The 27,234-nt window shown below is 45.4% G+C and overlaps 1 protein-coding gene across 1 annotated transcript in view; it reads right to left on the bottom strand.

Moving 5' to 3' along the window:
- SMG1 (SMG1 nonsense mediated mRNA decay associated PI3K related kinase) overlaps positions 1-27,234 on the bottom strand; it is a 1,634,890-nt gene that overhangs the window by 534,328 nt on the left and 1,073,328 nt on the right. The window contains exon 42 of the mRNA XM_078665250.1: positions 5,590-5,838. Coding sequence (XP_078521376.1) covers positions 5,590-5,838 — 249 coding nt within the window. The remainder of the gene's footprint in view (positions 1-5,589; positions 5,839-27,234) is intronic.

Raw genomic sequence — 27,234 nt, 5'->3', positions numbered from 1 at the left:
GACAAATGCAGGTGTAAAGAGAAAAAATTCTGCTTCCCAAAAGAGAACAAGGATTGTCAACAAAATCAGTCATGCAGTAGTGAATCTGTGCTACACCTTTTGAGGCAGTGTGCTTATGGTTTAGAGTCCCACTGGCATCTCCAGAAGTCACAGACTGAAATACAGCACATCTTTATACAGTGAGACGCAAAGTGCTGGCTTCTGAGGCAACACTTGAACAATACAGAAAAACAAATGCATTGGTCTGGCTTGCCCACACATTAGAGCAGACAGCAGAGCAGGCCAACCAAAAGGGATTTTAAATACACAAACGTAAAGCTTGTGGTCTCATTACTTTCAGTATTTCTTTTCGAAAACTGGCTTCAGGGAGTTGACTCTGCAGAACTATCAGCCTTACCGAACACAAGGGTATTTAGTAGGTGACAGGATTAACATTGATGTTTGACATTCAGTTTGACAGCCTAAACCATTCTCCGTGAACTGCTCTTTAATGAAAGCGGCACGATCAACTGCATCCGTCTAGAGTATCATTCAGTGTATTTATTACCTTAAGGTGTACGTGGCAGTGTAAAATGATAATACATTGTATTCAATTGATCTTGGTCAAGTCTATCTCATAAACAGGAGAAAGACCATAAAGTGTGTTTGGGACCTGGCTGTTTGACACTCCTGAAAACCTGGTTGAAGCCTTAATATCTTGCCTCAATTGTACTTCTAAAATCACTTGAACATCAATAGTCTCTGGATTAATTCTGGGGTTAGAAAAGCCTATAAAAAAACATAAAAGAAAACAACTAAGCAAGTATTATCCAGACTCTGCTATACTGTAGGCACTGTACAAAGAAACAGAGGGCACGTGTGGTGGTAAAAGTTATATATTTTTGTTTTTACATCAGATCTGCCTGGAGTGGTGTCATTCATCTGAGTAGTTCTGGCACTGCTAAAATGTCTGTATAAACAAGAAAAATCCACATTTAGTTTGCAGAAATGTTCCCTACAGTGGTGGGGAGCACTTAGTTTTTCTTAAAATACTCCTCACACACCAAAAGGACCCTTGGTGTCATGCTTCATCATTGGGGTCTTCCCACCCCTCTATGGGAGCACTTATTACAATGACTATGCGTGGTGCGTGTGAGGGTTAGATGTGAGTGGGTGGTGGGGTGTTGGTGAGATTAAAAAGTGCCTGGCTCGTGGGGTTGGTCTAAACATTTTTTTAATAGGCCCCCGGGCTGGTACTAGTAAAAATGTGAAGTGCGAGGTGACTATGTAGTATTATGTACACCACCTCTTGTGTGCGTCGACATGTTTCGGAGATCAACTCCTTCAGGACAGGGTGCACAAATCCCCACCTTACTCATGTTTCACTATGTAAAAAAGTTGGTGATATTTACAGAAAAGTGAAAATGAAAAAGAAATGCAGGCTACAATGTACCTACGGCGAAAAATCCAAAGTAAAATGCTAGTTGCATTACCTGAGGAAAAAGAAAAAGAAACGGCAAGAAAAGAGCATCAATAATGCCCTCTGCAACTTGTATCTCTCCTGGTGGACTCACCTAGGAAAGAAATATAGTGTGGGTTGTGCTCACTAGACAGTTGTTGTCATTCTATGAGTGAATGTGAACCCTGTAAAAAAGGAAACAGACATGACAAACACACATTTAACAAAAAACACACACTCTATTTCTATGAACCTTGATCTAGTGTGGAATGATCAAGGATTGAATAGAAGGCATACTTGTCTGATTATTATAAACCTCATGAGCCTTCTCACGTTAGGGGTGTCGTGCCAGTCTGCAACCTAGAAAAAATTACCATATTGAGCATGTTGGGCTACTTACATAGTGTCATCTGATCACTTTCAGTTGTATGCCATACTAACAAACTCAGTAGGAGTCGATATCCATGTGTCCCCTCCCGCGGCTCCGCTGGGAATGGTACTCGTGTTCAGGCTTGGGAGTTTTATACAAACGGAGCGAGGTTAATTGCTGCCAATTATCTCTAAAGGGGAGAGCCTATATACGAGCCTGCCTCATGATGAGGCACTTTCCATTATTAAAGAAGTAATATTCACTACCCCATGGAAGTACCAGACACCAAGGGGGTTGGTATTGGAATGTATCTCTCTAGCCCCGACGAAGCACTTTTTCAATACGAAGAACTTTTTTCAATACGAAAGTACTATCTATTTACAGAGTCATGGGACCAGCATGGGCAGTACTTTTGCTCCGAGCCTAGCTGGTCTCTATGTCCACCACTTAGAGACCAACAAAATCCTCAATACAAACAACCCCTTCAGACAGAATATCTGTATTTGGAAGAGATACATAGACAACATATTCGTCGTCTAGCATGGGGACACTCAATCGGTGAGCAATTTTTTGATATGGCTAAACACCCAAAACAGCTATTTGAAATTCCCAAGCTCAGTGTCAAAAGAATCTCTTGTGTTCTTGGACCTGAACATCTATCCAGAAGGTGGAATACTTAAGACCACCACACACTTCAAACCGACCGCATGAAACTGTTTACGGAGGTTTGACAGCTTTCATCCCAGACACCTATGAGAGAACCTACCGTGTGGCCAATTTTTGCGCTTGCTGCGCAATTGTACGGATGTGGCACAATACAAGGCACAGGCTAGTGACCTCAAAGCTAAGCTGCAAGTTAGACAGTATCCGGATCGCATAATAAATTGCGCTATGAAACGGGCAAGAAACAATAACAGAGAGGCCCTTTTAGAGGACAAAGTGCCAACCAATTCAGAGTAAAAAAGAGTGATATGTGTCACAACATACAATACACACTCCAACAAGGTCGCCAAGATAATCAATAAACATTGGAGAATATTGACATGTGGCACACTAGACTTTGAGAAACCCATGTTCGCACACAAACGGGGAATGAACTTGAAGGACATACTAGTCCACACCCGCCCCCAGCCGAATCCGCAATCTACATGGGATACAGGGACACTTCCCATGTGGGAATTGTAGCAGCTGCCATCTCACAAGGAAGAGCAAAAAACTCACATTCAGGAACGGAACCACATGGGAACAAAGAAAAACGATCAACTGCAACAGTAAGAATGTGGTCTATATGATCACCTGCCCATGCGGCCTTGAATATGTGGGAATGACCACCAGGGCAGTTGAAACACGTATGAACGAGCACAAGAGCAATGTGAGGTGCAAGAAGAGCACAACCAAGATGGCAACTCACTACCTTAACGCCCAACACTGTGTCAATGACCTCCTGTGGACGGTCATTGAACACCTACCGTCAGAACAAGGTCTCTTCCAAAAAGAACAACGTTGGGTTTTCCGTTTGGGAACCCATGTCATTGGCCTAAATGACGATATCCCGTGGGAACAACTGACTCAATTATGATTAACAGAACCAGATAAAAATGACCCTCTGTAAATCTCCTAGCTTTTTATTCACGCTGCATTAATAAGATCTCCCCCCCCCCTATTTTCCCCTTGTTACCAGACCGTCCCCCTTACTCATGTAACCTAATGTAAACCAAGCCGTGTTACAAACACCGCTTTTTTGATTGACTAGCATGTCATCGAATGTGCCAGTCGAATCTTTCACTGACGCTAGTTTCAACGTGTGACCTACACTACTATTCACATCATTAACCAAGCGCCCTTTGTACAGGGATCACTAAGCCCTCTTTCGAATTTTGCAAGGGTAGGTACACGGCCGCCGCGCATGCATCAGGATAATGTCAGTCCCTCACGCATGCGCGGTTTCCACTTTGTTTTTCTTAAACGCACATGCTCCGCTGAGGAGACTGTCAGATCTCACTACGCACATGCGCACAGGCCCAATACCATTCCATTTGCATGCCAAGACCACCTGGTTTTATCGGGCGCATGCGCTTAGGGCAAACAACTCCGGGAACCAGTTGGGCTGCCGCCTCACATCACCGGAACACCTATATTAGGGCATATACCGCTTTCCGGCCCTAGAGCCCCTTTAGAGATAATTTGCAGCAATTAACCTCGCTCCGTTTGTATAAAACACCCAAGCCTGAACACGAGTACCATTCCCAGCGGAGCCGCGGAAGGGGACACATGGATATCGACTCCTACTGAGTTTGTTAGTATGGCATACAACTGAAAGTGATCAGATGACACTATGTAAGTTGCCCAACATGCTCATTACGGTCATTTTTTCTAGGTTGCAGACTGGCACGACACCCCTAACGTGAGAAGGCTCATGAGGTTTATAATAATGATAAGACAAGTATGCCTTCTATTCAATCCTTGATCATTCCACACTAGATCAAGGTTCATAGAAATAGAGTGTGTGTTTTTTGTTAAATGTGTGTTTGTCATGTCTAGGTTTCCTTTTTTTACAGGGTTCACATTCACTCATAGAATGACAACAACTGTCTAGTGAGCACAACACACACTATATTTCTTTCCTAGGTGAGTCCACCAGGAGAGATACAAGTTGCAGAGGGCATTATTGATGCTCTTTTCTTGTCTTTTTCTTTTTCCTCAGGTAATGCAACTAGCATTTTACTTTGGATTTTTTGCCGTAGGTACATTGTAGCCTGCATTTCATTTTCATTTTTCTGTAAATATCACCAACTTTTTTACATAGTGAAACGTGAGTAAGGTGGGGATTTGTGCACCCTGTCCTGAAGAAGGAGTTGATCTCCGAAACATGTCGACGCACACAAGAGGTGGTGTACATAATACTATATAGTCACCTCGCACTTCACATTTTTACTAGTACCAGCCCGGGGGCCTATTAATTTTTTTTTTTAGACCAACCCCACGAGCCAGGCCCTTTTTAAACTCACTAACACCCCACCACCCACTCGCATCTAACCCTCACATGCATCTCTTATAGTCATTGTAATAAGTGCTCCTGCGTAGTCGTAGGTCTTAGCACGCCGCATCCCGTAGAAGGATGCGAAGACCCCAATGATGAAGCATGACACCAAGGGTCCTTTTGGTGTCTGAGGGGTATTTTAAGAAACACTAAGTGCTCCCCACCACTGTAGGGAACATTTCTGCAAACTAACGGTGGATTCTTCTTGTTAATACAGACTTAACTAGGGAGTATGAATCCACTCCTGATACTCTCTCTCCCTCATTTGTTTTTTTCACTGCTAAAATATCACCAGTGATTATATTTTAGAGATAGGGCTAGCAGACGGAAAATACACATTCAGATCAATCACCTAGGTTCCAGCGTCTTTCAGGGAACATGTAGAACAGTAATATTTAACCATCAGTAGCTGCATTTCTTGAACGCCATGGGCTTCAATACAAGTAATAACAAACATGGGAAAGACAAAGTTAAATAAAAGCACCCTGAATTGAGTATGAAGATTTATTTAGTCAGAACTACTGCTTGAAGCATTTCAAGCTAAGCGCAAGTGTAGAGCAAGGATATGAAGTGAATTTAACTATGGCAATTCATGCTTTCTGGACAGGAGGAGGAACCGTATTGAAAAGGTTGTTAACATACCTATAAACCAAACAGGCCTTCCGAATAGAGTACATCAAATGTTCTGTCTTTATGGTACTGAAAATGCATTACAGAAACTGTGCAGCATACAACGCATACCTGTGTAACACGCCACCACTCATCAGGGGTAGCACAGGAACACCATAGCTCTTTAGCAAGAAGATTTGGTGGGGTTGTTTCCATGAGTTCCTCAAGTACAGACTTCATCACACTGAGAGGCCAATCACGACGTGAGACATCCAGATTTAGTCCCACTGCTTTCAATGCTGGACCAATCTTGCTGTAGTACAGTTCACTGGGGCGAGGTACCAGAGCAGGGTTTTGGGGTGTCTGATAAGAATCCTGAGCCTACAAAAGACAATTCTACTTATACACAAAATATATAAAGTTGGCAAGAAGCTATTAAATTAGCATTTCAGAACAAACTTTATCAGCACTGCATGACCAGCAATCTGTACTATAACTTTATACACTTAATATTCCTCAATTTTCAAACAGAATAAATGAATTAGAGGGCAAACAAGCACACACAGAAGCTTTCAGGTAGATTCTTCTCCCTAGGTAGTAATAGTAATTGAAGTCTTGTAAAACCCTTTACGTTCTCAATTTATTGAACATGTTTAGAGTATACTTCACCATATGCTCAATGAATAGGCTGCACAATTCACTGCCTCTATCTCATTGACCGGATAACGCATCCATCAGAGTTCAGGTTTCCATTCCAAGCCAAAGAGGGGCGGAATACCGGCTTGCACTCCTCACAGAAGCCTTACATCCAGATGCAGAGATCGAAGAATCCTTTGAGGAACATTGTATATACTGATAGAGGGCTGAACTGGTCATATGGTACTTGGGGAAAACATCCTAGGCTAGATATTGTGGCCTGCTCTCAGGGCAAACGGCCTCCTCAGCTTATCAAGCAAAGAAGGCAGCCATAAAGAATCTGCATATCATTTTCCTACGAACACATAAAAGATTTATTGCTGAGACAATACTTCTTTGCCAGAAGTTGCAGGATAAAAAAACGTTATTTACCTTCACTGTGCATTATCTTTAATAACTGCATATTCCTCACCTTAAGAAAATTCCCTGACTTCAGACTGAACCTGGAGATTAGCGCAGTAGCTCCTACGAGCCATTAGGTAGAACCATATGGCTCCTTGTCCACTTTGCATCTCCCTGGAAGCGACAGAGCAAAGCCCAATAGAGGAAGAGGTACCTGTGGTTAAACAGAGCATCCACCAGAAAGAGCGTTACCAAAGTTAAGTAACCTGCTCTTCTTTTGGATACTTTTAACTGCAGATTTTTTTTACCATCACAAATAGATACCAACTCTCTCTGAATCTCCTATTCTAAGTTTATATCCCTTCTGTCCTTGAAAACTGTATCTTGCAGAAGGCCAATTAAAAAAGACCTTTATATCCATTCCTTCCTCGATCTCCGGGATATTCAGAAATCTTAAATTATCTACCAGAGTGATTTTCCAATCTCTCGCCATCCTCCCTTAAAGATTGGTGGTTTGTTTAACCACCGAGGTGATCCCAGTGGCATTTTTTACAACATCTTGCCTAATAGTTCCAACTTCTTCCAGCGCTTTGGTACAGGAGGCAAGATAGTCAAGTTTCTGCGCTAGCTCAGAGAAGGAGGCTTGAATGCCAACCTGACTGGCCTCTGAGACTTCAAAACAACTCTTGATTTCTTCTTTTAGCTCCAAAAGGACACCTGCCAGTGAGTCTTCATCATCTTCCTTGGGGGGGGTGGGGGGGGCTCTTCAGATTTTCTGTTCTCTTTACTCCTTACACGTGGATCCACCTGATCTTCACTTGTTGCCAATGCTTCAAAACTGTCCCTGAGGGGGACAGGATCTGCATTAATTGGACTCTTCCCGAACTTGTTTCATCCTCGTTGCACAAGTTACTTCCCTTCGGTAACTATATATCTGTAAGAAACAGTAGTTAGTGTTAGATTCTTTACCTTAGAATATCCCCAGGCGTCAGACTGGATCCGGAAAGTTTTGCATAGCAGTACCCCTGCGCGTCGGTAGGCGTCGTCTGTGGCTCCGCGTCCGTCGTCGTTGGCGCCGGGACGACGTCGGAGTACTTAGACGCCGCCCTCGCGCAATGACGTCAGTTCTTATACACAGCTTTTCCGCGCCAGAAACGCAGAGCCAAGATAAAAACAGACACTGGTGCCCTGAAACTAGGGCCCTCAAAGGGAAGACCCTTAACCCTAGATATCGGTTCGCAGAACAGGGAGGATGGGTGGGGCGGTAAGGAATCTAACACTAACTATTGTTTCTTACAGATATATCGTTACCGAAGGTAAGTAACTTGTGCATCTGAAAGAAACAGGTTAGTGTTAGATTCCTTACCTTAGAATAGATACCCCAGCAATACAAACCCCGGTGGAGGGTCTGCGAACCAATGATCACACCAGAAAGTCCCGGACAACAGAACGGCCGAAAACGCCATCTCTCCGGACTTGGCTCTCCAGGCAGTAGTGTCTAGCGAACGTGTGCAGCGAGGCCCACGTAGCTGCCGGACAGATGTCCTGCAAGGGGACTCCTCGACCCAGGGCAGTAGTAGCCGCCGTGGCCAGAGTGGAATGGGCACGCAGCCCCACAGGAGACTCGCCGATCTGTGATGACATGGGCACACGATCGGTCCCTCGACCTCCTCCAGGACCGGGACCGTGAATGGCGTGGGGCCGACTGCCAGAGCTCGAGGCGCTTACGGGACCGCTCCCGCCTAGCTGTCGACTAAGTACTGCTTTTTCCGGATCTGCGCTTGCTGGCGCAGAAAAAAGAATGGCATGTGAAATGGGTATGTATGGATAGCAACCTGTACACATTTTATATTTGACCGTTCACCCTTAGTGAATAATAAAGGTATCGTGCAAAAGGTGTGCCTGTCAATTTTAAATTACACATCGTCACCACGTTAGAGTGCATTTATCTATCACTCTATTTGCACCTATTTGTTTTGTTTGGACACTAAATTAGAACATTTTTTTGTTCTTTTCTTTTTGGAGATAAGGTGACTACCTATGATGAGAACAGTGGGCTTATCTGGTGAGTACCTGCCAGTTACCCCCTTGGTGGTTCGCCCGTGAGGTGTCACTTTATCCCTTTCACATTTTCTCACCTAGATTTGGTGTGTTGTGCTTATTGAAAGAGCTGATCGGTGTACTGAATAGAGTTCAAAACTAGTCCCGTTATGTTGTTTCTGGAGGATTGTCAATGGAAATAGAAGTTTTAAACAATAGGCATGAGAGTGTTGCAAAAGACCATAAGAAACAAGAAGGATTTTGCGTAAAGATATATTAAAAGATATGGTGATGTATACACCACGCTGAGGAGGAAACTATAGCGGTTGATACACTACACGTTCCATGCCATGTTTGTTGTGATATATGAGTGGAGGGCAACCCGGTATCTCTTAAACCCTCTAGGCTCCTTGACTGAAGATGCAGAAAAAAGAAGAACTGACGTCAGCCAGGGAGGCCGGCGTCTAAGTACTCCGACGACGTCATCCCGGCGCCAACGACACCGACGACAGATGCGGAGCCGCAGACGACACCTACCGACGCGCAGGGGTACTGCTCTGCAAAACTTTCCGGATCCAGTCTGACGCCTGGGGATATTCTAAGGTAAGGAATCTAACACTAACCTGTTTCTTTCAGATAATCTCCGTTTGGCGAGGTACTTCTGTAGTTTGGGACTCATTGAGAATAGGGGTCTCTGCAGGCGTTCTCGCTCTAGAACTTTCATTAGAGCTGCTCCAACTGCGCTCTCTCCCCTCTGAAGTTCTGGTTACTCTAGAAAAAAAGATTTAAGTGAGGGAGTTATTTTCACTGAAGCCTCCGCGTCGCTTTCGGTAAGCACAGCTACCCGCTGGGACCTGGGAAATTAGGTTGCCCCTCACGGCGAAATCAGCCTCCCCAGGGAGCCCTTAGCACGCAGCTGCCATGTTCTCCTGCACACGAACTAAGCCAAGAAAGATCCTGGTGAATTTTCTTTCATATTCAGTCAAAGAGGCTATCCTTCCTCGCAATGCTTCGCATAATGTGGAACAATCAAATGTATAACTACAGGATAGTTGAAGATATGGATGCATTAATAGATTCTATAAAACGAAAAAAAACAATAGAGGATGATCCTGAAATAGTCTTGCCGGAAGTCAAACTCTAGATGTGCTAAAGCGCTGCAAAAAATGTGTTGATTAGAGCTCCATTTAGTAATCCCCAGTAGGCAGCTCAAGAGGCATATTTATGCCTACAAGGATAGGGAGGGTTCCCCAGGGAAGGGCACGGGTGGAGGTAGGGTTTGGGGTGGTGGGACATGGGTGGGGAGCAGTTGGGTAAAAAACAAAAAAAGAAGTCCTCAGTATCACCAAATTAGCTATGTCAACATCACAAGTGTTGGAGGTGGGAAATAGTACAGGGGGAGGATGGATAACACAGGCAAAGACATACTTCCTAACCTGGACTGTGAACGGTCTTAGGCTCGCGCCAGGCAAAGGGTGGTGTTGAGATATCTGGAAGAGAGTCATGTGCACATTATTATTCTCCAGGGGATGCATCTGGTAGCAAGGGAGTGTAAATAGCTTTTCTCTAAGCACAGATGGATTGAAAGTTATGTAGTATCAGATCAAGAGAACTGTTGTTAGGGGGTTGCAATTTTGCTAAGGAAAGGTCTGGGGTGGAGGTTAAGTATTCTAAAACACTTGGCATTGGTAGGTGAGTCTTGGCAGCATTGAAATGTGTAGAGTTTGAGTTAATTTGTGTTGGGTTCTATGGCCCAAATGTGGATGATCCGCAGCATATTGTTAATTTGGAATTTAACTTGGTGGAGGTTTCAGCTCCGGTGATCATAGGTGAAGATTTTAATATCCTGTTGGACCCTGAGCTTGACCGATCAACTAGACGAGTAGGTGCCAAGGCTCACAGGATTAGAAAGGCTCTCAGGAATATGCTGCAGGACTTATGTCTGGTGGGTGTGTGGAGGTATTTAAAAGGGCAGGTGAGAGGGTAAACCTTCCACAGCAAATAATACAGTCAGTATTCTAGATTGGACTATCTTTTTGTGGAAAGGCGATTAGCAGGTAACATAAAAGAGATTAAACACCACCCATCACATATACCAGACCACTCTGATGTCAATATGGTACTACAAGTCTCCGGAATCAAGTCTGATATAAGGTGGACATTAGAAGGTGCTCTTCTTTTAGATAGTGAGGTGGTGTTTGCATTAAAATAGGCCACATCCGAGATCGGAGTACTTCTTGGATAATATAGGATCGGCCTTCCCAGGAATAGTATGGGACGCTTTTAAAGCATATATTTGTGTGGGGGGGGGGGGGGGGGGGGGGGGGGGGGGGGTTACTGAAAAGTTTGGGGTGTTCAAAGAGCAGGGAAGATAGGAGAGAGCTGGCTGGTATGGAAAAAACTGTTGGAGCCCTTGAGGCCTCTCTGCAGATGTTGAGCGGGGGGGGGGGGGAAGACACGGAAATACTATGGAACAACTTGAAGAGGTACAGCTAAATTATAGGGTCATGCTGGACTCAAATTGTAAGGAAAAGTGTCAGGCTGGAAATCTGAGACAATTTGAATATGGTGAGATCCAGGAATGTGAGTAAGGCATTAGTAGTGGGCTCCCAGGGTGAGGCTATAGATAAATTGTTATGTTATACTAGTTTTATAGAGCGCACAGCTACTCAAAGTATCCCGGCGCTGCTACCAAAAAAACCTACCACAGAACCAGCTGAAGAATCAGAGCGTCAGGAGGGGAAAAAGGCATCAGAACAGCAGCGTTTTCAGTTTCTTCTTAAAAACTGCAGGGTCTGAGACCATCCTGAGGGCAAGAGGGAGCTCATTCCAGGCTAAGCCTGCTTTGCGAGTGAAGGAACAGCCGCCCAGCCGGTGGCGTTTGAACCGGGGAGTCTGTATAAGGAATTGGTCCGACGACCGCAATTGTCTGGAGGGCGTGTAGAAGGCAAATCGCTTCTGAAGGTAGAGTGGGCCCAGCCCATACAGAGCCCGTTGGAAGACATCCAGAGCCATATGGTCACCCTATTTTCTCCATTATATAAGGAAGATACATTCCCAGAACCTCGAAGCCTTAGAGAATGGTTGTATGACGTCGGCCTACCTGAGCTCACGAGAGAACGAAAGGTGTGCATGGAAGCCCCGATTAGCCTGGAGGAGATCAGAAGGGCGTGTCAAATATCAAGGGCGGGAAGACTGCTGGGTATGATGCCATTCCTGTGGAGGTATATAAACTCCTAATGGAGGAAATAGTTTCAGTCTGGGAGACTTTGTTTAATTTGGTGTATAAGGGGGAGACACACGTACCTGGGTCATGGAAGGAGACTACAATAGTCCTGATCTTAAAGCCAGCTAAAGATAAGAGGAAGGCAGGTTCATATCGTCCAATATTCCTGCTAAAAGCAGATTATAAGGTATTTTGGCAGGGACATTGGCTGAATTGGCACCCCAGCTTATACATACAGACCAGAAGGGATTTGTCCCTGGGAGACATATACATGAGCTTACCCAGCAGTTAATAGGCAGTATAGATCATGCCACAGCCCGGCCGATCCCCTTGGCAGTTGTCACATTAGACGCAGCAAAGGCTTTTGATTGTGTCTGCTGTTTTTTTTTGTGGGAAGTCCTGGTGGATATTTATTTATAAAGTTTTTATATAGCGCGTTGAATTTAGTTCTCTTTTTACTGGAACATTATAAGGGCTATATGAGATTTCTACAGTTAGGATCATCCTCAACGGCTCTCTTGCGAGGAATTTTCTGGTTATTAGGAGTTCGATATTTATATTGAGCCACTTGCTCAGCTTTAGCGGCGGGATGGGAAGGTCGTTCCATTTAGTTCGGGCGGCTACAAAAATAAAAAATTGCATGGCATGCTTATGATCTCATAATATTTACCTTAGACCCAGGTCAAACCATACATAGGGCAGAAGCTTTGGTAGGAGTATTTAGAGCATTGTCTGGATATTTAGTAAATGATCAGAAGTCATGGGGGTATTGTGCTGGAATATAACGGATTAGAGTGGGGAAGCACAGGATGAGATCAGGTACCTTGGAATTACTAATATAAAGTAAATCGAGTCAATAACTCAGAATAATTTGGAGAGGGTAGCGAACAAAGTTGATGTTCTACTTGCTAGATAGAAGAACTTGCTCCTGACCACATATGCTAGAGTAAATCTAATCAAAATGATGGTCATTCCCAAATTGACATACCTTTTCAATTGCATTCGATAAGATCCAGGGGAAAATAGTCAGTTTTATTTGGGCATCGTGAGGGGCTCGGATGGACTGAAAAAAATTAAGGTGTCGGCTTGAAAAAAGGGGGACTGGCTTTTCCAGATCTTAAATTATATTGCATAGCCTTTCAGTTTAGAAAATTGCAGGGTCCTCCTTGGTAAACCAGGGCCCACAATATGGGGAGGTATGTTTGAAGAAATGGCCAGGGACTGGAATACTAATAGTTTCTTATATAAGTTTGGTACAAGGAAGTTTTTCAAAAAGGTTCGGTTGAAGATATTAAAGGCAGCATTGGCTCTCTGGCTTAGAGTTAGAAGGATTCTGGGTATGGGTTACTTCTCAGATTTCTCCCCAATCTGGGACTCACCAGGTACCTCAGATTGTCTTAAGGATGGGCTCAGTCTTCCATTAAGGGGAGCTGGGATAGATGTGTTGGTAGAATTGTCAACAGTACAGGGTATGCTGCCCTGGGAAGTGTTCGCTGCAAAGACTGGCAACTCTTTCCAGACTTAAGTACCTACAGCTATCATCTTGGGTCACAGCTAAAGTTAGGGAAATAGGGAAGGGGGGGGGGGGGGGGAATTTGAGTGAAAACTGCAGGATGGGCTCCCTAGAGAAAAGGAAGTGGCTCTTTCGTACTGGAAATTACATGACGCTGAGGATAGGAAACTGAAGGCACCATACTAGGTATGGGAAGGTGTTATTCAGGGGACGAATTTACAAACACTGTAGCAGTCCTCCTTAAAACTTCTGTACTCCATGTTTAAGCCAGACAATTTGAAACAATCTTTTTTATACTATCAACCGGCTATATTGGACGCCTCAGAGGATAGCGAAATTTGTACAAGAGCTGGTTCAAAAATGCCGTAGGTGCGGTTTTTTAAGAGCTGATGATCAGCATATGTTTTTCAAATGTCCAGAATTACAAGTGTATTGGCAAGAGGTGGAGAACGTGGTTAAGAACATTTGTTGGGTCAATATAATGCTAAGTTTAACATTAGTGCTGATGGGGGTGGAAGCCCCCCCTCCCCAGTCAGTCTTTAACCAAATCTAGGAGGGCCCTGCTATTTTATATGATGCTCCTAGCCAGAAGAGAGATCTGCAGGCACTGGACAGATTCTTTACTGCCTAAGGAGATTGACTGGGTTCAGGCGGTTAGAAGCATTTGTAAAATGGACACTGCCTCCAGAACTTGTGGGGTGGGGGTGGGGGGGGGGGGGGGCACTAACAGTCGACGGATATGGGTCGACTTCCAAATGACTTAAGGGGTCCGATGATTACACCTGTGCAAAGCCAGAAACCAGGAAACGTGTAGGACTGGTACGGCAGGGCCGGAGATAGTATGCAACAGGTCTAAGATTTTAGGTTGGAATAGGTTCCGCTGAATGGCCTGGATTTGCAGACATTGCTGATATGAGGAGAAAAAAAAAGAAAGATACCAATGCAGTAACTCCCATAAGGTGTGGGTGGTGGGTAGGGGGGGTCTCAGAAGTGGACGTAACCCAAACGGTCCTAAAGGACTGAGCAAAAAAAGCTCCCTCTCTGTGGACCTGGTCATCCAGGCAGTAATGCTGCATTGATGCAAATGTCACAGCCTGACAAATATAAAAGACCAGCTAAAGCAGTCAATGTGGTCAGAGTTCTATAGGGTGCTTCTTGCCCAACACATAACAGATCTTTATACATTGAACTATACAGCTCTGCAGAGTCCTTTTCTTTACAGTCTTAATCTTCTTGGACATCATACTCCTTTGTCATAGAAACTTAAGGCTCCTTTGAGGTTCTGTCAATGAAGTCTCTCCTCCTCTTCTGAGGGATGAAGTGGTGGAGAGAAAAACGCTGGTAGGGTGATGGACTGCCCCAAGTAAATGAGTGGTAGCACTTTGAGCAAAACGGGGGACCCGGGTACTCAACATCAACTTATCAGGGAAGAAGGAAGTGTATGAAGTTGCAGGAACAGCACCAGCAGTTCGCTCATGCAGCGAGCAGAAAGGATTGTGAAAGGCCATCTTGAAGGTTGAGAGCCACAAAGCACAATTGTGCATGGGCTTGAAGAGAGTGCAAATTCATGCAAAACAAAAAACCAAGTTACAACCACAGTGGCAAGACAAAAGGTTTGAGGGGAACACGTGTTAGACATTTCAGGAATTGCATTAGAACAGGTTATCCGAAGAGGGAGTGCCGGTCTGGCTAACTAAAAAAGGCAGAAAGGGCCCACTGCAAGCCCAATATAAAACAAAGAGAATATCAAAGTCTGACCTGAAGACGCTGAAAACAACAGTCCCAACCCAGACCAGAAACTTCCCCAACATCAGGATTAACTGAATTTCCCCGGCTGATCTCTTACTGCAAGGATAATATGTACTACCAAGGCTGGCGAATCAATCCGCTGTCGGTGCTCATTGTACACAGATGAAAGTGTAGGATGTGGAGACCTAACTGTTGCAGAGACAGAAGGGTCTACAAAAAAGGCACCAGGTTTTAGGAAAAAGCTCAGTCTCATAGGATTAGGATACTATACTCACCTGACCAATACAGGCTCTCAATCACGTAAGCTGAGTGTGCTCAGTCTTACTTTCGGGCTTGAATCAGGGGAGGTAATGGTGGAACAAGTAGAAGAGACTTTTGTCCATCATAGACTAAATAAATCTCCAAGCGACGTTCCTGGTTGAAACTGGAAAGCACAGTCTCAACACTACATGTTCACGGTCATGGTGAAAAGATCCAGACACGGCACATCAACTAGTCGAAGATGTTTTGGGCTAACTTGGGATTGAGATTACATATGTGGCCCACTAGCCGAAGTCTGCTCAACTCGTTCTAGAACAGAGGAAAACTCACCACCTTTATCAAAAGTGTGGCATGGTCCGATAGAATGTCTCTTGAAAGAGAATGCAAGGTGGGGAAAAGATAAATGTCAGAGCCTAACCAGTCTGATCGATTTAAAGCACCCAATCGGACGTGATTCATTTCCAGCCATGGAGGTTAAATCAAATCCTGCCCCGACTAGCTGGTTGTGACTCTGAAAGGGCAAATCAAATTAGTCTGAAGGCCTTTACAGGAGAGAACAAGGAGAAAGAAAACTACTGTCCCTTCTGATGTGCATGGTCTTGGCCACTGCTGTAACCTCGGGGCTGAAAAAGTTTTGGGCTGGTAGCATCAGCGGCTCAGAGGGCTGTTACAGTCTATACTCTACACCTCATGAGTGGCCCCTGAATTTCCAGTACTTTTGGTGAAAATGACAGACCTGAGAAAGCAACCCTAGGGAGCAGGGTTGACAGCTGTCCTTGAAAGCGCTCTGGCACAGACTTGGTCTTCTTCAAGAATAGTCTAGGGCCATCGAAGAACATGTCCATCACAGATTCCTAGACATGCCTTAAAAATCATGTTGCACCATCCAACAGTCAGAGTACTATTCTTGAGCCCATGGCGTAACCCAAACGCTCTGCAGTTTCAAGGACAGCAAGAATCCTGAATGGTTTCAGCACATGCCGTCCTGAGGTCCTCCTGGATGGCCGTTTGGCAAGATCTCGCTGGCCATGGTCCACAGTGAGTAGGTGTAACATTTTCTAGCTTGCTCTACTGAACGGAGGTCTAGAAAAATGTGGTGATAGTCTTAAGGTGTGAGAAAGTTTGAGGAGCAACCAGGTCAAAGTCATTAGGATCACAAAGTGCAGTGAGCTCTGTCTGATCTACAGGGGAATACTTGGATTTCGAGGGGTAAGGTGAATTTGGAAATTAATGTGGCTACAGAAACACCCACCTACTGCCCAAATGCAGATAGTCTCCTAGGAAAGCAGACAATCTGACCCTGCAGGAATTGAACTGATCACACTTGAGAGATGATGTGGGAAGCAAAGCAGTAAAAGAGAGTTTGACCCCATGGGAAGAAGATGAACTTGAACATTTACTGAAAAATCTTCCACTTGTGGACGTGGGAGGCTATTTGCTCTAGTGCTGCCTATTTTGGTAAAGTGGGATACTATTAGGAACATACCTTATTACCAGTAAACCATCAGAGCTATAAAGAGTAACTACTCTACTGCTTCCTCATAAAGAATAAAGCTGTGACTCTGGGTAGATTACCACCACCATCCTGGATTACAGCACTGATAGAACATCCTTGGACACCAAAAAGAATGCATTAAGCCCCAATGTGTTTCTGTAAACAGTGACATATTTGGTTTGATCCACAAGACACTGATTAAGAATGCCTTGTAATCTTCTCACAATCCCTTTTCTGAGGTAGATGGAACAGGAAGTGGCAACATCCCATAAAGAGACAAACTATGGCCCCCAATTTTCCCAGGTTCAAACCAAGGCTGTGACAACTTGCCCAGAAATGAAGGACTCCAGGCACTCACTACCCTAAAAAAAGATAAGCACCAAGGCCACCATTTTGAGAATGTCGGGGTCTGTGGGAGTTGTGCTCATACTGCGTACAAGCAGGTATTTCAGAAACTATCTATATGTGCAAGAAGCCACTTGCAAAGAGGCCAATAGTGGTGGAAATGCAAACTAAATTGTAGGTTTATTCCACGATGGCTGCTGTGGTTACTAGAAATTAGGAAGTTATAAGGCAGCTATCGCGACATCTCGTACGTAGAATGAACTCCATTTAAACCCAGGCAGACTCTTACTGCTGTCTACTATTTTGGATTCGTAATTCCAGTGTGGATTCTGTATGGGGCGTGCAAGGAGTCTAGTCGTCGGATCGGCAGGTACCACACACTGTCCATTTGCGTGCTGCAGACATCTCAAGATTGTCCTCTTCTGTACCACACAACCTTGCTTTGATCCAACAAACCCCACTAAGAGTTGGTCGTCCACCCGGAATCTTTTAGTGTGGTCGCAGTAGAACAAAAACGCTCTTTTTGGGTGCAGACGGTGGAGTCGCTCCTCCTCTTTAGAGGGGAGTGGAGGAGCTTAGAAAGTGGGCAAGGTGACAGATTGCCCCACGGGAATGGAGTTACTACTTTGGTAAGAAAGAGGCCTTAGCACGAAAAACTAACTAATCAGTGAAGATAAGGTATGGAGGCCTGGTTGATAAAGCCTGCAATTTGCTCACACTCCTGGCAGAAGTGATTGCCACCAAAAAGGCAGGTTTGACTGTAAGCAGGCAGAGGGGGAAGTTGTGCAGAGGTTTGGAGGACACATGAGAAAGGTGAGAACCATATTAAGGCCACTGACTAATGATGAATAGGGCAGTAGGGAACTTATATACAAGCCCTTTAAGAAATCTATTTACAATAGGGGATTTCAATAAAGAGAGTTGGCCTGGCAGCCTCCAGAAGGCAGACAGGACTGACAGACACCCTTTAAGAGTGCCCAGAGCAGAGCCCTGCTGGGCAAGGGTCGATAGAAAGAGAAGGACTTGGGAGAGGGAAGCAGAAAGAGGACCAATAGACCTTTCTGTACAAAGTTTACAATTTTTTGCCACTGGCATTCAGGGAACCTGCCAGGTGTTGAACCACCAGGGATATGCGCTGCTGTTCCAGCCATGGTCAGAGACGCAGGGCCTCTTGCAAAAGAGACCACAACCCCACCACGCCCTGTTTTTCCAGTACCACATGGCGTTGGTATTGTCGGTGAACACCTGAACCAGCTTTCCTTTGATGGAAGGAAGAAAAGCTTTCAATGTAAAGTGAATCGCTTGGAGCTCCAGCAGGTTGATGTGGTGTCCGGATTCCACTCGAGACCAGAGTGCTCTGATCGCCACCTATCCCAGATGACCACCCCATTCCCGGAATGATGCATTGGTCACTACTGTGTCATCTGAATGGGGGGAGGGGTGTGCCTCTGACCCAATAGCGGCTGGTCAGTCACCACTGCTAGTCTTGTGCAGTGCTCTTTGAGATCTGGACCATGTCGGAGAGATTCCCCTAATGCTGCGCCCACTGGAACTTCAGGTCCCACTGCAGGGCCTGCATATGCCATCTGGCATGTGTAACTTGCAGGATAAAGGAGGCCATGAGGCCCAGTAGCCTTGGAGTGAGGCTCACCGAAATCCAGGATAGAGGCTGAAACATCAGTATCATACCCTGATTATCCTGGACTCGCGGCTCATGACGATAGAACTGAAACTGCACTGTGTCCAGAACAACTCTAATGAAAGGGAGCGTGTGAGTGAACCAGATGTGACTGCGGCACGTTGATAAAAAACCCCAGCGAAAGCAGGAGGTTCGCCGTATTCTGGAGGTGGGAGAGGAAAGTCAGGGGTAAGCTTGCCTTCAACAGCCAGTCGTCAAGGTAGGGGAAGACTGGCACCCCTGATGTGCGCAGATGAGCTGCGACAATCACCTTGATGAGTACCCGAGGGGTGCTGGTAAGGACAAAGGGGACCTCTGTGGACGGAAAGTGCTTGTGACCTACCACGAACCGCAGGTAACGTCGACGGGCAGGCAGGACGGGAATGTGAAAATAAGCGTCCTGCAAGTCCAACGCTGCCATCCAGTCTCTGGGGTCTAGGGCAGACAGAAACTGAGCCAGAGTGGGCATTTTGAACATTTCCTTTTGAGGAAGTAGTTGAGGGCTCACAGATCTAGAATAGGACAAAGGCCTCTGTCCTTTTTTGGGATCAGAAAGTAGCAGGAAAAGCAACCACAGCCTACTTCTGGCACTGGAACCCTCTCTATGGCTCCCTTGGCCAGGAGAGTCCTGACTTCCTCCTGAAGTAAGTTCAGGTAATCCTCAGTCAGCCGGTTGTAAGTTGGAGGTATATAGGGTGGGGTGGTCCCGAAGGTGATTGAGTAGCCCTTTCATACTATATGAAGAACCCATCTAGCCGATGTGATGTTTTGCCAGAGGTGGATGTGATGGCTGCTCCTGCCACCAACCAGCCGCCCATGATCTTGGAGGGCAGACCGGGAATGCTTGGAGGCTGCAGGACTTCCATGGCCACGAAAGGGGCGAAAAGCAGACTGGGGACGAGTGGTCACTGAGAGGCCAAAGGACTTGGCCATAGCCCGTGAATCCCTAAAGCACTCCAGGGCCATCTCTACCTGGTCTTCAAAGAGACAGGTGCCATCAAAGGGCATGTCCATAAGGGAAGCCTGGACATCCCCAGAAAAGCCAGAAGTTCTCAGCCAGGTGTGGCGTCTAACAGCCACCGTCGATATCGCTCTGTCCAGTTTGCCGCATCTCTCATGTCTGATACTGTTTCGGAGAGAATGGCCTGGGCCTCCTCCAGGAACTGAGGTAGTACTTACACAAATCTTTGCCACAGAGTGTCAGCATAGATGCCCAAAAGGTTTGCAGTGTTCACCAACCGCAAGGCTGGCGGAAGAAAACCTTTTCTTGCCCACCTATCCAGCCTCTTGGATTCCCTGTCCAGGAGTACAGAAGGGAACGCACCTTGTGAGGTAGAGGCTTAACCACCAAGCTCTCGAGGTAGGGTGGTTGGTGAGACATTTTGGGTTTTCTGGAGCAGGGCAATGGCAGCGGGCAATATTCCTATTCACAAGCGCCTCTGTGCTGGGCTTGGACCAGGTTCCCAGAAGGACACCAGTCAAGGCCTTGTTGAAAGGCGGGAGGGGATCCGAGGAGGAGACACCCTGGCTGCAGGACCTCTGTTAAGAGGTTAGTCTTGACTTTCACTGAAGGAAGCTGAAGGTCCAGGACCTCAGCTGCCCTTCTCACCACCAAAGCATATGAAGCTCCCTCCTCCTTAGCCACGGAAAGGGGAGAAAGCAGGGCAGAATCTGGAGAGGTATCCAGTCCACTGGCCTCACTCAATTCCTCATACCAGTCCATTTCGTGGTAAGGCTGGTCTTGTAAAGGGTCTAGCGACACTTCCCAATCTTCCTCCATTCCTAGCCCTTCAAAATAAGGCTAAGAAACCGACCTAGGACCCATGGGTGCTATTGGCACTGAAATCGGCATTGGTGTGGTAAATAAATAATTAATTACCGGTACTATTTTTCTATGCATTAACTGAAAACAGATAGCTCAATAAATAAGAGGCAGGATCCGTGATATCTGAGTCAGAATGGCTTTAATCGGATGGCTCGAGCCTAAAGACCATGAAGTGGCATGCAATGAAATGGAATGGCAGCTGCAACGTCTCATTAACAGTACATAGTATATATAGGAAAACAGTACAATTACATTGCATACAGTAGGCGTAACAAGTGACAAACGTAAGATAAGAACATATGGGCGTAAAAAGAAGGCGTGCACAGGGCGTGCACGTAGACATGTGATGAAAACGTCACGGAAGTGTCATAAATGGGTGGATACATGGAGGGGGCTACCTGGGCAGCTGGAACCTTTAACCTACTGGTGCACGCAAACGGGCCATGACGTGTAACTAGGGAGAGCTGGGGGCTCTGACTTCTGCGCTAAAAGAGGAGACTAAAGTCTGGGATGTCAGGACAACATGTACCTATAGCATATCTGATATCTTGTGTTTGGAGTACATGTTGATAGAATCTAAAAGTTATCAGGGCAAAGGCTACTTGACACTAAGGCTGGTGCATGCATATATTCTACATGTATTGCGTGTACTATGAATCTTCTATGAATATTAATTCAGTAATTCTCTTGCATGGAGACAGGAAGACTAGACTATAGCTGAAGATGTTTATGCGGTTCGTTAGCTTAGGAATGTGAAGCCGGGGAGCTGGACTGATAACTGGAGGCATAACATATTCTTGGCAGACAGGCAGGCAGGCCAGGCCGGGCACCGCGCTGCTTGGCAGAAAGTAAGCGAAGGGTCAGGGATGCGGGAGGGGCTGTATCGCTCCTCGGAGTGATTTCAGGAGACTGGAGCTTGAATCTGGTGTCCGGGCCCTTGGAGGCCTAGAAACGGGGACAACTCGATGAATTAACGTGCACAATGTAAGACGTTGGCAACATAGGCCTAATACTCGTTGCTTTCACGAGGACTGGAAACTGGCATACTAACGTTGGACACAACTATAATTGCGTCTTTATTCGGTCAAGGGGGAATATATGCATATCGATCATGCACATATAGCATGTAATGGGGAACACGTAGGGACACATGACAAGGCAAAATTCAATTTTCCTCATTGGTAGGAGCCAATCCCGCTCCAGGTCATTCGAGATAAGAATGGGGCTGGCGCTGCTGGCGGTATCGGGTGTCTCGGCACGGGAGCCAGCGCTGGGGAAGGTTGGTGTGACACGACCTGTGTCAGTTCTGATCCACCACCGGATCCATTGGTGGGGCATCTGCCCCTGAGCCTCCAGGGCCCAAAGGTGCGCCCGAGGTCCGGTCGCTCAAATGGAGGCACATGGCGTCACAGAATTCTTTAAGTTGGGTGGGGTTCACCTCCGGAAAGGCAGGAAACGTGGAGCCGGCCCAGGCGCAGATTCTGAAGAACTAGGCCTAAAGCATCGAGACTCCTCTGTCACGTTCGCCGACAGACATGGAGAAGCTGAAGCACGCTTCGACTGCTTCTGTTTGTTATGCCTCTCAGCTGACCGACCTGATGACTTCGAGAAGGAGGACAAGGACTTAGGACTCCTGGAGCGGTGCACAGACCTTCCTCTCTACTGGGGCTAGGAAAGAGACCGCCGGGGCAAACGGCATGGAGCAGAGCGCCAGGCGGTAAGCAGCTTTAGGGACCGCCCCCTCAAAACCTTCAGAGTCCTGGTCCGGCAGTTGGACTAAGGCTTTGAGTCGTGGTTGTGATCCAGGCACCAGAGACAAGTGTGGATTCGTCACTGACATGGTGCGATGGCAGGTGCCGCACGGTTTGAATCCAGAAGTAGTCTTCGACATTGTGGAAAAACCTACACACCAAAAACAGTCGACAAAACGTTGAAAAAAGCATGTCATAAAGTGACAGAGGGTACCTCTCTGCACGGATCTGCGCTAGCTGGCTCGGAAAGAAAAGAACTGACGTCAGTGCGCTCAGGTGGCACCTTTATATGTGATTCAGATGGTGCCAGTGAGGTCACGTGGAGCCAACCAACGCCACCTACCAGCGTGCAAGGGTAACGGTCGAGGAAAATCTCTTGGATCCAGCCTGATGCCTGGGAAATTCTAAGGTAAGGAATTTGTGGCTAGATGTCTCTATATGATAAAGCTATGTTAACCTGCTCTCACTGCCACGATTTACCTTAATTGTTGATCAGGCTTATTGGAATTCAAGGAATCAGTGTTTTGCCAGGGCACACATCAGGGTCAGATCAAATGCCGCGTCATGAAGACATCTTATGTTCTAATTCATTATGAAGCTACGAAAAAAACTATATCTAGCCGGGGAAGGCAAGCGACCAGTAGGCAATTCAAGCAGCAGTACAACATTTTATGAAAGCGTCAACATGTTTAAGAACAACAAACAATGTGAGTGTTGTTGAGCCATATAAAGACTAGCGGCAGGTGAACCCATGTTGCACATTTTGTGGGGAGGCCCTGTGGCGTACAACACATTTTAAGCAAAAGCATAACCTTCCTTTTATGCAGAAATGAGGAGGATCCCACTTCCATGTTTGTACATCTGATTTGTAGTGGAAAGAGGTTTGCTCTACACCATATTTGTTTTAAGAGTGGGAGGGAGGTGCTGAAAGGAGCTAAGTAAAAAGCACGCTCTCATTAAGGGTTAATGCAGAATAACTTTAAGGAAAAAATCCAGTTTTTTTTAGCAATAATTGTTAAATATATTTTTTTTTAAAAGTTAGTTGTGTGAGGTACATCAGGGCCTGCCCGCGTCTCCCTTTTAGATTCACGTTTTAGCTTCATATCTTTTTCTAATGTTAACTTTGACATGTTTTACACTTACATGATAATGTACTGAGAAGCTATTATACATGCAGTTTATTTCTTAGTATTTTTATGTTATTTATACCCTCTGTCCAAAGCTAGGCACATAAAACGCAATTCCCTTGGTATTTGGTTGCCCGGTTGGAGACAGCTCTGAGGCTCCAGACAAACCATTGCATCAGCTCTGCATCTTTGACCAAAGTGCGATTGGAACTGTACTTTTATTAAATAAACAGCCTCACTGCTATATTCGTCAGAGGGGCACTTCTGCTGGGATTGTCCTGGAAAGCAGTGCGCTGTGACTGAGATGCAGCCCTGCTGACTCGGACCTCCATCCTGCAAGGGACAATAGCCTGTTCTACACAGACCAGCTTCCTGGCACATCACACTTGGGTCCTGGGAGTTAAGCTATCCCAATGGATCTGGCAGAGGCTACTCCCACTATGCTCTCAATAGTATAGGTAGTATTAGATAGGAGTATAACCACATAGTAACGTTATCATGGTTGGATTGTTTATCTTTTTCACCAATCTTGAAATGCAATCAGCCTAATAACTGCAGCTCACGCTTTCAATACAAGAATACGATTGTTTCAATAAATGTCTGAAAAGCCAGTCATATCTTTATTGTGTTTTACATTGGGCATGCAAAAGTAACAAGGAAAGGGTAGATCTGTTTCCACTATTTCCTTGGGGAATAAAGAGTGGCCATGTTCGAGGTTGTTGATACCATCTGGTACTCTGGTAAGGTTAGGGGTTTAGAAGGGGCACTGTAAGCTAGCTAGGAACTGGGCCAACATAGCCTGAGGATATGTATGAACTGAGTCCTTATATTCTGCAGTTCATGTTGTCTAGATACACAGTCGTACTTAATCCGTAGGAACCGTATAGCATGGCGCCACTAACGTTCTAGGTTAGGTACTTATTTAATGGGTCTCCTGAGCAGTTCTTGTGTGGGCCCAAGGTCTCCTTTTCATCTTATACGGAGATGTCCGTGTTGTTGGGGATTAAGCCTCCTCAGCTTATATAGAGATTTTTCAAGCTTGAAAGTTTTTAAAAGGGTTACCCCACTATAGTATTTTCCTTTCTTTGAATTCCATTAATTAAATATTTGTTAACTCTCTTCTGTTGGTGGAGGAGATGTTACCTTTGTGGTAAAGGCCCACAAAACATAAAGGCAAAAGTATTTTATTCATGGGTTTACATTCCTTGGGTCGATGCCACTTCACAGGGATTTCACACATACACTCCAGCTGTAGTACCGGGTCAATATTGAGTTTATTGCTATTTAGAAAAACCATTAACATATCAGGAACATCAGAATTGGTTTCAAGGTGCCCTCCACATCCACTAAACAATGTAAGACTGGGTCCTGTCAGCAATGATGGAGCGACCTGGCCAGTCCTAGCCAGCTAAACACCATACCCAAACTTAGCACCATTAGATGATGCAGACCTCCGTACTCTTTACATAGATCTAGCTAGGCTATGTAGATATTTAACACAGTTTTTGTTATACGTACAATAACAGCTAACATAGAAAAGGCTGTTCAAGCTGTGCAGACAGCTGTGTCTGCAATTAGTCCAGTAACTATTAATGTAATTTTATGGCAAGACAGGAAGCTAACATTATTGCATTCTCCTTTAATGCTGCCAAAACACAGCAGCTCCTTTAAGAATACGAAGCATAGAGAATTCCAACACTCTAAAACCATGGAACCTATTCCTCTTCCTTCTTCGGTGCTTGTCATGCCACTGGATTCAAGCTATACTGCCTGATGAGGCATAGGTTCTGGGATGCTTGTTTCCGGTTCAGGGAGGACGTGGCTGGCAGTTAGGGCTGCACTGTTCCCATGGGGAGCAGGGTCAAGACGGATTTGCATATGGCTGGGTCCAAACTGGAACAGCGTGCTGAACAAAAACGCAATGGATTTAGGTCCAGATCTCTGACTGGGGGTAAATGTTTGACATTGTTCAGCATTCTGCCCATCAATTGTTCTTTTTGCATTTATCTCCAAGAGTGGGACGGGTTTGACTTGACTTGGGTCCCATGCTCACTATGCCACTAGATTCAAGCTCTTTTGGCGGATGAGGGATGATAACACAAATCCGATTCTAGGATGCTTGTTTCCAGTACAGGAAGAAGTGGCCTAGCTGTTCGGGCTGGAGTGTTCCCATGGGAGAGCAGGGTCAAGACTGATTTGCATATGGCTCGGTTTAAACTGGAATGGTCTGGTGAGCAAAAAAAGGATGGATTTTAGGCCCAGATCTAACCTCTGGGGGTGAGTGTTTGACACTGTTCAGCATTCCATTCATCAATTGTTCTTTCTGCAATTAGATTGGCCGCCTGAACGTAACAATGTTGTTTTTGCCTTATAATTTAACACACACGCAAAGACTAATGGCAAAGTAAGACGCAACTTATACAATGCTAAAAGTAGAGCGTTTTGAAAAATTGCCTTTCACAGTAGCAGAGATAACATCTGCTATATTGTTGATCCATGGGTTCATTTCATAATCAATCTCAACATTTCAGTTTACATCTTGTTTGACACACTTTTAAGTAGACAGATATGAAGCTCTGGGGGAGAGTTTTGTTAACAAAACCCAGTTTTTACCCTTTGATTATAGATGTTTGAGTGGGGAAACTAAAGTCTTCATTAGTGGAATCAAATGTGAAACTTAATTCGGTCATTCATTAGTTTGTAAAGAGATGACTCTTCATGGGACATGCAATGCTTCCATAGCTATTTTAGCGTCTATTCTGAATGGTACCCTAGTCTCCTTGATTTGGCCAGGGTTCTGATTATTTTAAAATAGAAGTTAATTGATACTGAATGACCAAGGTTGTTGTGGGATAAAGCCGGGACAGCTATATGTGGTAACAGTTTCCAGGGTAGTGACTTATTCTAACAACATGTTATTTCCACCCACACATATGATTAGGGAAGTTACCTTGGGGCCTACAATTCCCATTATGAACATTTAATTTGTTAAGTTAAGTAGACTGAAAGCCTTTTTGTTTTAAAAGGACATTGCATTAACATCTGCTCGAGAAACTTGTGATCTTTAAGTTGCAAGGTCTTCCTCTGAAGTTCAATCGCTATTGCGCACAAACCTGCTGCAGCATATTGGAAAGCTTGTTCAATGAATATTTAATGCCTGAAATACCACAAGAGTGGTACACTTCTTTAAAGCAATTGGGTCTGGCTTTTGTTAGTACATTCCAGACTATACCCAGAGTGATTCCATCCTTTGCTGACTGAGTGTGTACAACAAATGCTTTACACTGTCCTATGGCACTGCCTTACTGCTCGACCAAGCTACCACTTTAGAGAGTAAGGTCACTCCTGGCTTTAACCTCTGGGGTTTGTGGACTCTATACACACTGTACCTTATTCTGGTCCAGTATATATAGAGCCACTTTCTCACACCATCCGATGTCAAGGCGAGGAAGAAGATCAACCTAGAGGGCCAAGGGAAAAGAAGGCAAGCCCACCACAGTCGGAAGTCAATAGACCTGACAGAACGGCACAGACCGCAATAAGCAGTTGGAAGCAGGAAGAATAGCGCAGGGCACCCCAGGGAGACCGGCCAGGCTGCACCTGAAAGAAACCAACTCAGCCCCCAGCACAGAGAACAGGAAGGCGAAGAAGGGTCCGGACACACCTCAGGGAGGGGTCCGCACACACTACTCAAAAAGAAGAGGAACCAGAGCCATGACGCCAGGCCGC

This window comes from Lissotriton helveticus, chromosome 10 (assembly GCF_964261635.1).
Source record: "Lissotriton helveticus chromosome 10, aLisHel1.1, whole genome shotgun sequence".
Classification (NCBI taxonomy): Eukaryota; Metazoa; Chordata; class Amphibia; order Caudata; family Salamandridae; genus Lissotriton; species Lissotriton helveticus.
This window is presented reverse-complemented; position numbering and strand designations above follow the sequence as displayed.